At 35.1% G+C, this 12,822-nt stretch overlaps 1 protein-coding gene across 5 annotated transcripts in view; it reads left to right on the top strand.

Moving 5' to 3' along the window:
* Nucleotides 1-12,822, top strand: part of LOC135127835 (puratrophin-1-like) — a 529,067-nt gene that overhangs the window by 512,538 nt on the left and 3,707 nt on the right. For all 5 annotated transcript variants that reach the window (XM_064054474.1, XM_064054478.1, XM_064054476.1 and 2 more), the window contains exons 10-11: nt 2,839-2,970; nt 7,565-7,891. In XM_064054474.1, coding sequence (XP_063910544.1) covers nt 2,839-2,970; nt 7,565-7,891 — 459 coding nt within the window. The remainder of the gene's footprint in view (nt 1-2,838; nt 2,971-7,564; nt 7,892-12,822) is intronic.

The raw sequence follows: 12,822 nt of genomic DNA, 5'->3' as shown, positions 1-12,822 counted from the left end.
AATACTGTATCAGAATCTAGAAAAAGAGAATCTGAAGAAAGAGAATCATGATATAGTCTACCCCGAGAAGAAACGGAGAGGAACCCGAAAAGGAGAATCTCAAGAAGAAAAATCGTGCAAAAAAGAAATTCAAGAACGAGAAGCCTGAAAAAGAGAAGCTCGAGAAATAAACGTCGGAGGAGGACATTCCCAGGAAGGAAATCTCAAGAAAGAGAATCCTGGGAAAGTCAGTTTTACGAGGGAAAATCCGAGAAGGAGAATTTGCAAGAAGCGGAATTCGAGGTCAATTTAAGAAAAGAATTTCCAGTACAAGAATCCTGGAACGACAACCCGAGAAAGAAAATCCAGGAAAGGGGAGTCCGAGGAGAATCACAAGAAGGGGAATTAGATAAGGAGTCCTAGCACAGTGTGGTAAGATACAAAACCTCGAGAAGCAGAATTTCGAGGAGAATCCTAGAAAGCGGAATGCGAGAAGGAAGAATTCGAGAAAGAGGAGTCGAGAAGGAAAAATAGGAGAAGGAAAATCGGAGGAGAATCCGAGGAGAATCGCAGGATATTCCGATAATGAGAGTTCTAGAAACAGAATTCCGCGAAAGGAAATCCGAGGAAAATCCGAGAAGGGAAACCCGAGAGGGTGGGTGCAATACTTAGCTTACGCTAGGGACGTAGAAAGAATAGAACGTTGTCTGGGTTTAAAACAATTTATTGCAGAACATTTCTAGTTAGTTGTCCGCCTGAAGACGTCTATAGTAAATGATTTTAAACACGGAAAATGTTTTCCTAGCGAAAACTAAAGATACAAAATGTCGAGAAGTAAAATTTCGAAGAAAATCCCAGAAAGCGGAATGCGAGAAGGGAGAATTCGAAAAGACAGCGTCCATTCGACGAATAGCTACTTTCATGTTTTCTCAACGAGAAAGTTGGTCTCGTCGCCTGTCCGTCGTCTGTCTGTGTCGATTTTTATTAGACAAATGTTGTCCAAAACTACCAGACCGATTGCTGTCAAATTTTGTATGTATATTATAAATAGCGTATAGCCGGTAAAACACTGCCCAAAATTTGTCTGATCATTCCAACCAACAATTTGATGGCTTTTCTTCAATTTTTTTTTAGTAAACGGCATTTAAATTTTAGGGAACAACATACTCTTGTACTTGTGGTTTATGAATCTGCCACAAAAAATACACCACATAATTTTTGAAATAGTCTTTTTGTAGTAGATGTAATAGATGGTTCTTATGGTCGTAATTTTGCTGTAGACCCCTGAAACATTTCATACAACAAACCCTTTAAATGCTCTGATAATGCCTGCTTGATTAACGAAACTCATTGATATTTTGTAACAAGTTTATTCTTACTCGGAGAGTTATGTCATTGCTGGAAAGTATTAAAAATGAGATAGTTTGAACGCATTTTTTTTTTATTCATTGTGACGAACAATGTCTTAATTTTTGAATTTTGATTTCTAATATTTGTCTGACTTTTCTCGCTGCATTAAAATTTGCATGAAATGTTTCAGAATCTGAAATACTTACTCAATTTCCTTCGCAAAATATAAAAAATTTATACATGACATGAACATAGACAATATTACCCAGATATTATATCAAGAAAACCAGAAATTTGAAGCAGAATTTATCCAATCTCCTGAGTAAGCTCGAACGAACGACATCTCCTTCGACATCATTATTTCTAACCCCCAGGCCAGAGTACTCGAACCATTTTTTCACTATTTTGAAAAACGTCATCAACGATTTAATCGAACCGCAATTCAACCACAAACCCCTTTTCAAGCAAATTTTTATTAAATCGTCACCTGTACCCGCCATCCTGCCATCACCATCCGAAGACTTAATTAAATTCAATGCATCATTTTCACGCCAATCAAACGTGAACATCTTCGGTATTGAGTTTTCATTTTGATATAATTACACGTCGCCTCGTAATGGCCACGTTTTGACCTGCACGTTGCCTTTTTTTTTCGAATTTTTGTCAAGCAAAAGCGACGACGCACAGGTGGTATTCTGTAATTATTTCCCCATGCAAGAGCTTTCAATGGCGCTTTGAAAAATCGGACGTCAGTGGCGCGATGAGATGATTAAAAGTGATAAGTTAGTTAATGATACACGGATAATTGCGATAATAATTATTAAACTTGTTCATTATTGATAATTGTTGTGCATGAAATTAATAACGAAAACTGACAATTATAAATAAGATTGTTCGAAGGAATTAATGCGCTTGTATTATTTTGCGATAATTTCCGTTTGTCGGCGTCAATGTTGACTAATTGTAAATGAGATAAAGTAAATATTGATTAATTATTATTGAATATAGAACTACTAGGAGTAATTGTCGAGGGGTTCTGTGGTAGATTTTTGCGAATCAGTGTAGTGTTCGTTCGTGATCGCGAACCATTTCCAAACAAGAAGTTAGACAATGAAAAATCAGTTTTGTTCAAAATTTTGCAATTGTGTATGTAAGTTGGACTCCACATTTATCAATTATCATATTGAAGTAAGCAAAATTTTTCTAGTTTAACTTTGTCGAACCCTCTTCTTTTCGCACGACCGTCGCTATCTTCATCAAAATCTCCTCGTCCCTCATTTTTCTCTTGCCATATTAGCGCACCGACTTTCCTCTCATTACGAATGTGGGGAATTGGGTTCCCATTTTTCCTTCGAAACAAATTAAGTAGCTTCTTGCCTCTTGTGACTTACTGTCGGCAAAAATGAGCAAAACCGCCTGGTTCTTGTTCTTCCTCGGAACGGGTTCACGCCAAGCCGATTGTTTCGAATGGCTGGGAACTTAATTGTCTAATAAGAATTTTTCTTTCAGCTCCTGTCGTGGTTCCGCAAGGCCGGCGAGGACAACCTCAACAGTCTGACTCTGAAGCTGCGGTCGGCGGCGGACGTTGTCGGTGTCAAGGAGGTGGCCAACGATTTTGAAAAGCTGGATTTCATAGCGTGGGTAAGTTGATAAAAGTGTTCGAGACCTAACGGCGTTCGGTAGAAAGTTAATTTATTTTAATTAGAAGACAACAGCGCTTCTCCATTTGTGTGAGAGTGGCGTACTGTGCACTGTGTCAATTATTTTTTCTTCGGTGGCTGATTAGTTTTGAGTTATTGACCAGAGTGCTTTGTTCGATTGGAAAAATTATAATTAAAATCTTGGCGTTTTTATGGCGGAGCTGGTTATTACAGTTACTTATTTTGTGTTTAATGGGGAGAAAGCGACAACAAAGCGGGATGGTTTGGTTTTTTACCAGTGTTGAGTGCCATTAAACGTTGGGTTAATTAAACGGTGTTAAATGGGAAGTAAATAAGGGGAAATCAGACTGGGAGGCGACCATTGACTACAAAGACGAGAGAATTCAGAAATGATGGGCTAATAAGGAAGTGAGGAACATGGACAGTTTAGAAGATGACGATGAAATGACCCTTTAATCAAACATTAAATAAATTCCAACTCCCTCAAGTCAAGCGTCAATATAATTTCATGTGTCAGTTAAAGTACTAGAAAGTACTATAATTGTAAAATAACAGCAAAAAAATCAAGGAAAATTTGAAATTCTAGATTCGCTAGGAATCTAATTTGGCTTATTCGTTTAGCGTAGTCATATGATGCACGTTCTAGCCTAGGTCAAATGAGGTCAAAGTGGGCTAGAACCCCCATCACTTCCTTTGGTGGTTGGTTTTTAATTCTCCGCTATATTAATCTCTTTCTAACTTCTAAGATGTGACAGAGTAAAATTGGAGTGAGAAATTCGCATTGGGTGGAAAAAACAAATTCAGATTTGACTTAAAAATTTACAACTGACATTAAACTATCTTTATTTTAAGACTAATTTCATAACTGATGTCCTGCTCTTACGAGATTTAAAAAATCTAGTAAATGGTTTTTTATTTCCTGTGGATGTTACTTTGTTTTCTTACAAGAAATGTCACTTATTTTTTTATGATAAAATTTAAAGGTTTTCAATGTTTTGAAACTATACATATTTTAGATCGTATTCTTTAGTAAAAATTTGTAATTATTAAATCCGGATTAATGTATTACGAAAATGTCAAAACAATTTGTTGTACAGGTAAATTTCATTGTGGGAAGTTTGAACAACTGAGCAGATTTAATAATCATAAATACTTAAAAATCTTGAAATTTGTAGACAGTTCTAATCTGAAAAGTCCTAAAAATACTGGATAAGTATGTTTTTGGAGACTTTATGAATCGGAATGCATCTTAAAAGTATAAACACGTGAGTCAAGAAATACAATCATAAAACTGTAAAAAGGAATTATGAAGATTTACTACCAAAATTTGTGGTGTTATCGACTTAATTCATCCAATCTAGGTATTAAAAGATAAAACCCGCCAACTGGCCGTTTTCCAGGACTCGATTTATAAAATTAAATAACCGGTATTTTTTTAATAAAAAGCAAAAAAAGTGAAATAATGGAAAAATGCACCGCTAGTGAATATATGAAAGTCACAATTTTAGTAGAAACTAACGTGATAACAATTTTCACCACAGAAAAAATGAGAAACGAAGATATTTCTAAATACAATTCGTGACTTGTTTCTTGGTTCCTTTTATACTGTTATACGATGTTATATAATTTGGATTTTTTTTTTGAGAAAATATGGACATTAAGGTAAAAACTCAAGGCGGATTCATGAGCCACAAATATAGGGGTGATGTTTTATAAAATTTAGGTAGCACTAAAATTTGACAACAATCGGTCGAGTAGTTTCGGAGATTATTTGTCTTTGTAAAAATCGACACAGACGGATACGGAAATGTCGAGAAAACATAAAAGTAGTCATTCACCGAATGGATCCTATTACAATACGCCTCTAGGCGGTAAAGTTGGTCCTGGACATGCTACACCTAGAAAAAAAAAATGGTTATTTGAAAAAAAAAACTCACTCCTGAAGTACAGTCGTTCAAGTACAGCTTTTTTGAAAAATTATAAAATTTTATCTTTCGAATTTAATTTTTAATTTATGATTACCATATAAGTTTAAAAAAGGGTAGATGTGGATTGTTATATTACAATAAAGAATTTTTTTTTCCACATGTTTCAAGCGAGTTTTTCAAAATAAAATTTTGAAAATGTTTTAGCAGAAACAATGAAAACAACAAAAACAACAAGAAAAACGGGACAAAAAACGCGATAAAAAATACAAAAATGCACTTTAAAAAGCTACAAAAGAAGTATAAAAAGGCGATTAGAAAACCGCAACAAATGCAAACAAGGCAAAAAAAAATTTTAAATGCGATAAAAAGAAGCGAAAAAAGGGCCATTAAAAAGGGATAAATGAACTGAATAAACCTAGCAAAATACAGTCACAAAAGGTCTACAAAATTGGGGTCAAAAGCGCCGTAAAAATAGTACAAAATAGCACAAAGAAAACGCTAAGTTCATAAAAAGGGTAACTAAAAAAAGCGGTACAAAAGCGACTCAAAGAAGCTACAAAAATGACAAAAAAGGGCTCGGAAAAAAATGGTAAAAGGGACGACAAAAAAGAGTCAAAGGAAACGCAACAAAACATCTTTTAATACTTTTTTCCAAGTTTTTTTCTCATTTTTGTAGCTTTTTTGAATTGCTTTTTTGTCGCTTTTTTTAGTTGCCCTTTTTTATGAACTTTTTGACGTTTTCATTGTGCTTTTTTATATCATTTTTATGGCGCTTTTTTACCCTAATTTTGTAGACCCTTTTTTTGTGGCTGTGGTTTGGTGGGTTTATTCAATTTATTTATACCTTTTTTAATCGCCCTTTTCGCACAAAGTAAAGATGGCAAAAATGGGGTAAAAAAACACGAAAAAAAGAGGCGACATAAAAATGCTACAAAAAATACAATTAAAACGCCAAAAACGTCCATAGAAAAGAACGACAAAAAAGGCCTACTAAAAAAACTACAAAAATGGCAAATGAAGGTAACAAAAAAGAAGCAAAAAAACGATTTAAAAAAGTTGTCAAAGGAAACTTGACATATAAACGGCGTATTTTAGAAATCCCATGGTAAAAATTAATTAAAGTAAATTATTACTATGCAAAATTTTGAGGTGATGTCATCACATTGTTTGTGGGGACGATTAGATAAATTTTGGTTAGCATTTTACGATATACACGGTATTCCTAAAATACATATAAAATTTAACAACAATCGGCCCAGTAGTTTCAGAAATTATCTGTCTAACAAATATCAATACAGATGGCAGACAGACGAAAACGGAAGACCAATTTTTTCATACTCTAGGGATTATTAAACTTCAAAAAAATATGAATAGCCCTTCTCCTTACCTAGCTTACACTCGAAAATTAAAAATCTTAATATATTTAAAACTCGGTAAAGTGAAGGGCATTTTCAAAAAAAAAGTTAACTCAAAGAAAATACACTTTTTTTTTCCTAAAATTTTTGCATTTTTCATGATTTTTTCACGTATCTTATATATTTATTGTTTTTTGTTTTTTATTCATTTAACAATGTATATGTCGGCATGATCTTTGCAATTTTGATTCTTTGAGTATTTTTGCTCAATAGTCTGAAAATGACGTTAATATGTCTCAGGGTGACTTCGAGTTCAATATTTATACTTTTCGTTTTCCAAAGATAGCATTGTTGTCGCATCGCATATACCGGGTGACTGCAGCAAATTTTTGAGTTGGCAATTCTGAATTATTGACATCAACGTTACCATGTCAGTTCACGGTTCTCAATTTTGACATGAGCGATCCTAAAAACCAATGGGAAGATGGCAACTACCGAATTGGCGGCCATAATTTCAATTTTACATCAGGAATGTCATCATAAAATTTTAAATATGTTGCCAACCTGACAGAAAAATCACTAACATTAATAATCACTCCGTATTTTTCATGAAGCGGATTCGAAAAATATCTTACTTTCAAAAAATTATGTTTACCACCTGTCTTAGTTTTATTCCAAACGACATTTTAAAACGTTCAAAAGTTTAATAATTTTGGAATTAATGAGGTTTAAATTTCCGAATAGCAGAAATTGTATTAAAATTTTTAGAGTTCGGTACTAAAATTCAACTAAGACCACGTTGTTATTTTAATTTGGAAAGTTCTTCAGTTATCAATCCCTTGCCTCCGCTTAATGAGTTAATTACTGTGATAAAAAGAGACCCCTAAACCCGACAAAAGAATGAAATATGCGATTTTAACTGAACAAATTGCTTAAATACCGCTCCGTCCTACCCGCTCCTAAAACACTAAACACCGAATTACTTATAATTCTCCGGCATGCAACCTGGTGAAATTTCCGCTGCCAATCGAACTCCCATTTCCCGTAATGTCGTGACTCCAATTCCACCAACTATCCAATCCTCAAATCTCCATAATCACCCATTAGGAAGTAGTTTCGTCGTCACCTCACCGGAAGGAAATATCAACGCATGCGATCATTATTAATATTATTATTTATAAGGAGAGAAACCGTTTATAGATCGTCGATAATTGTCGCGTGATTACTGCTTTTCTCACCGCCACTTTTATCAGCAAAAACCAATCGCTGCTCACAATCACCGCATTTGCAGAGACAATTCGAGAAATCAACGGATTTGCTCGAAGAATGCAAGAACATCAGCGACCCCAGAGAGCAGAACTTGAAGGAGACGAACAGCAGCCGCCATCTTCTGGACAAGTATCAGAGTCTGAAGGATGCGACGGCGAACCTTCAAGTGCAGATGAAGACGTTCAGGGAGAATTTGGAGGACACGAGGGAGAGGCTGGAGGAGTGTACGAGGTGTTTCCTTTTGTTGGATTCGTGCGGGGATGTGCTGGAGGATGATGGGAAGGATTTGCAGGATTTCGTGCGATGGGCGGAGAAGTCCTGCAACGATAAGCTCCTGCAAAAGTGGAGGGTGAGTGTTTTATTTTTGTTCTGGTTTCGAAGTTCGTGTTTATTTTTTTCGTTCAAAGACATTATCCTAGTGTAAATAAGGTAGCTAATAGAAATCTTTACGAAAGGAGTGCACTTTTTAGAATATTTAGCGCACAGACAGTATAAATGACATAGGTACAGAAAATCAAGCTATTGACAAGAATTTCGTGACATGAAAATGAAAAATCTTAACATAAAATTTTGATTTTTTTTTTTTTTTGTTTTCGAGAAAGAAGAATTTAAAAACAAGGAAGGTACTTCCAAAAAACCATACCCTGCAGAAAAATCAAATACAAAATAAATCCGAAATGACGAAAATTTAAACGTGCCCTAGTCTATTTTACGTCCAGATTTTTCAGATTTTTGACAATTTTCTTTTTTTTTTTCCTCACAAAGAAACCTTAAAATATAGAGTCCAAAAATGAAATCTCAATGAAATTTTATAACATAATAACAAGAATCTTAATTAGAATGCGAACTCATCAATTCAGGGACGAAAAAACCGAAAGTCGTGAAGTAAAACTCAAAAAGACATCAGTTATTTTGCATCTCAAAATATTAAATGGAGAATTGTGAAAGACATGTTGCTTTTTGTTTTCAGCCAGTTTTCCTTCCTTGGACTCCTAGGTTTTATGTTTCTTTGGCACTGCTTTTTTTTGTAACTGTTTTCTTACGTTCATTTTTTTTTTGACACTCATATCTTTATGGTTTTTCTTTGACACTTTCCCATTCCTCCTGTTTTTGACTCTTTTTCTAGCGCTCTTTCTTCGTCACCCTTTCTTTGTTCTTTTTGTTTGACACCCTTTTTTAAAATAATGCCAAAAAAAGAGGTCATCGAAAGAACTAGAAAGACAAGAAATGATGTCAAACGGTAGCGAGAACGAAGAAGCGTCAAATGAGGGGAGCACATATAATAAAGAGCCTCAAAAGAAAAAGCTTCTAAAAAAGGGTGTCAAAAAATGACGCCTAGGAAAAAGATTCATAGGAAAGCACCAAAAAACGAGGGAGAGAGAGATTAAAAAAACACCAAGCTTTTTTGGCCCTTTTTTATGAGGCTTTTTCTTTTACCCTGGTTTTTCAATTCTTCTTTTTTGTTTCTCATTTGTGTTGATACTTTCTTTGGCTGTTTTTTTTTTTTTTTAACTTTTTCGTTGGAACTCCTTTGACGCTATTTTTTAGCGTTCTTTTACTCCCTTTCTTTAACACTTTTTTTTAATGTCCTTTGTTGTAATTTTGTTTTAACTCCTTTTGCGCTTTTTTTATGGCGTCGCTTTTTTGCCTCCCGATTCATGACGCTCGTTTTTTTGATTCTGTTTTTATACGACATTTTTTAGATCTTTCTTTCGATTTCGATCTTTTTTTTTCATTTTTTGGATTTTATTTTCAGTCTTGCTTCCGATCTTTTTTGTGTTTCTGTTCACTCTTACCGATTTAGATCGCCTTTCAATTTCTAACTTTTTCGATATTTTTTCAATTTTGTTAAGATTTTTTACCGATTTTTCTTCCAAATTTTGCTTTTTTGGATTTTTTCAGTCATTTTTACGGCCTTTTTTCTTATTTCAGGTTTTATTTTCGATTTTTTTCCAATCTTTCTTTTGGTGATTGTTTCCATTTTATTCGGCCTTTCCTATTTTTTCGACCTTTTTTTAATTATTTTGTATCGATTTCTTTTCTGTCATTATTTCACTTTTGTTTCGGTTCAGCTTTCATTTGTTTTGATCTTTCTTTCCTTTTTTTTTTTCACGCTTTATTCCATTCTGCATCTTTTTCCCCATATTTTTTCAGTTTTGTGTTCGATTTTTTCAAATATAATATAACAAGTGGTCTGATTTTTTCCGACAAAATTTGTGACACAAATTAACGAGTAGCTGTTGCGACGAAAATCACACGAGTCGACGAAGGAGACGAGTGTGATTTTCCAAAAGCAACAGCTACGAGTTAATTTTCACGCAAATTTTGCAGAAAAAATCAGATCACGAGTTATATTCGGCTTGACAATCCAAAGAGAAAATTTTTATTTACTTTTTACGACAATAATTCACATAATTTATAGTTAGCGTATTCGTTGAGTAACCATACCTACTTAGTCTAAATAGTAACAAAACAGCAAAGCAAAACGTAAATAAATTTCTAAACATCAAATTTTGTGTGTGCTGCTGGTTGATTTTCTTAATTCTGGGAGCAAGATTTGGTAATAAGACTGTGTATGAAATTCGAAATGCAGTGAAAGAAAGTCAGTGCCGGAAGACCGCAAGAACGCAAGATTCAATTTGGAAGCAGTTTACAGAATTTTGTGAAATACGCAAGTTTCATCTAAATAAAGCAGTCGAAATGAACGAGATGGCCAGTATTTTGGAAGATTATGCCTTTAACGCCAACAAAAAAGTAATTTGTATTATCATGGCCGACTAGTATAAAGATTATGGCCTGTCCAAAGGAATGTCAAAGGTACATTACGTGCTGCCATCTATTAATAATTCAAAAACGACAAAAGAATTATTAACACCTTTTGAAAGGCACAAAGGCATTCATACCGAAACAAACCACCATTACACGTTTTGAAGTCCCATAATTTCAAGTCAAATTAAAATTTTGCTAAATTATTAAGTGTAATTATTAATAGATGGCAACACGTATCGTACCTCTTGGACAGGCCATAATCTTTATACTAGTCGGCCATGGTATTATCGTTTTTTTTTATTAAAGTTCATTTGACAAGTTTGACAAATTAATTTGACATAATTTATTTCGCTGAAAAACAGTGTTGTTGCCTGACAGAAGAATGTTTTTTCACTGAAAAAATTTTTCGGTGAATGCCATTGGACAAATTTCAAACAATTCTGCCATTGTATTGGTTAAAAATTTTCGAGTTGGATTGTCTATCTATCTTTACAATTTTTTTCGGTCTTTTTTTTTCGACTTTTGTTCTGATATTTTTCCATCTTTTTTCCGGTATTTTTTCGGTCATTTTTGGTCGTCTATTTTTTGCATCGTTTTTCGAACTTTACTAGATTTTTTTTGTTTGAAATTTGTTTGATTTTTTTTTCGATCCTTTTTTGTTCTTATTTTTGGTGTTTTCGATTTTTTCCGGTATTTTTTCGGTCTTTATCCGCTCTTTTTTCGTGCGTTTTTCGCCCTTTTTTTTTTGGGTTTTTCTTTTTAGTTTTGATTTTCCTTTGTCTTCTTTTGGTGTTTCTTTGGACTTCTTTTGCCCTTGCTTTGGCCTACTTTTGCCCTTCTTCGGGCCTTCTTTTAGCCTCCTCTAACCTTCCTGTGGCCTTCCTCTGGTTATCCTCTGGTCATCCACTGGTCATACTCTGGTCAACCTCTGTTCATCCTCTAGTCATCCTGTCTTCCTCTGGTCATCCTATCTTCCTCTGGTATTCCTTTGTTTGTCCTCTGGTCATCTTCTGATTGCCCTCTAGTCTTCCTCTGATTTTTCTCTGATCTTCCTATGATCTTCCTACGATCTTCCTACGATCTTCCTGTGATCTTCCTCTGATCTTCTGAGCTTCCTCCGATCTTCCTTTGATCTTCCTTTGATCTTCCTCTGATCTTCCTTTGATCTCCCTCTGTTCTTTCTCTGGTTATCTTCTGGTCTTTATCTGGTCTTCCGTTGCTTGTCCTCTGGTCATCCTCTGATTACCTTCTGGTCTTCCTCTGATCTTCCCCTGATCTTCCTCTGATCTTTATCTGGTCTTCCTCCGGTCTATTTTTGCTTGTCCTCTGGTCTTCCTCTAATTTTCCTCTGATCTTCGTTTAATCTTCCTGTGATCTTGTGATCTTCCTCTTTTCTTCTCTGATCTTCCTCTGATCTTTCTCTGATTATCCTCTGGCCTTTATCTGGTCTACCTTTGCATGTCCTCTGATTATCCTCTGATCTTCCTCTGGTCTTTATCTGGTCTTCCTCCGGTCTTCCTTTGCTTGTCCTCTGGCCATCCTCTGATTGCCTTCTGGTCTTCCTCTGATCTTTCGCTGATCTTGCTCTGATCTTCCTCTGGTCTTCCTCTGGTCTTTATCTCGTCTTCCTCCGGTCTTTTTTTGCTTGTCATCTGGTCTTCCTCTGATTTTCCTTTAATCTTCCTCTGATCTTCTTTATTATCTTCTTCTGATCTTCCTCTTCTCTGATCTTCCTCTGATCTTTCTCTGATCTTTCTCTGGTATTCCTCCGGTCTTCCTTTGCTTGTCCTCTGGACATCCTCTGATTGTCCTCTAGTCTTCCTTTGATTTTCCTCTGGTCTTCCTCTGATTTTCCTCTGATATTCTTCTGATCTTCCTATGATCTTCCTTTGATCTTCTTTATGATCTTCTTCTGATCTTCCTCTTATCTTCTCTGCTCTTCCTCTGATCTTCTGATATTCCTCTGATCTTCCTCTTATCTTCTTCTGATGTTCCTCTGATCTTCTTTTGATCTTCCTCTGATTATCCTCTGGTCATCCTCTAGTCATCCTCCGTCTTCCTCTGGTCTTCCTCTAATTTTCCTCTGATTTGCCTCTGATTTTCCTCTGATTTTCCTCTGATTTTCCTCTGATTTTCCTCTGATTTTCCTCTGATTTTCCTCTGATTTTCCTCTGATTTTCCTCTGATTTTCCTCTGATTTTCCTCTGATCTTCCTCTTATCTTCTCTGCTCTTCCTTTGATCTTCTTCTGATCTTCCTCTGATCTTCCTCTTACCTTCCTTTGGCCTTCTTTTTGCCTTCTTTTGGTATTCCTTTGATCTTCCTTTGGTCTTCCTCTGATCTTCCTCTGACCTTCTTCTGATCTTCCTCTGATCTTTCTCTGATGTTCCTCTGGCCTTCCTCTGATCTTTCTCTGATCTTTCTCTGATCTTTCTCTGATTTTCCTCTGATCTTCCTCTTCCACAGTCTTATTTTTGATCTTGAAAATAAAGTAACTTGCCTAAATTTCAGG

Source organism: Zophobas morio, unplaced genomic scaffold (genome assembly GCF_036711695.1).
Source record: "Zophobas morio isolate AGI-343-1 ecotype UQ-CSIRO unplaced genomic scaffold, CSIRO_AGI_Zmor_V1 ptg000012l, whole genome shotgun sequence".
Classification (NCBI taxonomy): Eukaryota; Metazoa; Arthropoda; class Insecta; order Coleoptera; family Tenebrionidae; genus Zophobas; species Zophobas morio.
The sequence above is the reverse complement of the archived record's forward strand: the minus strand, read 5'-3'. Positions and strand labels throughout refer to the sequence as shown.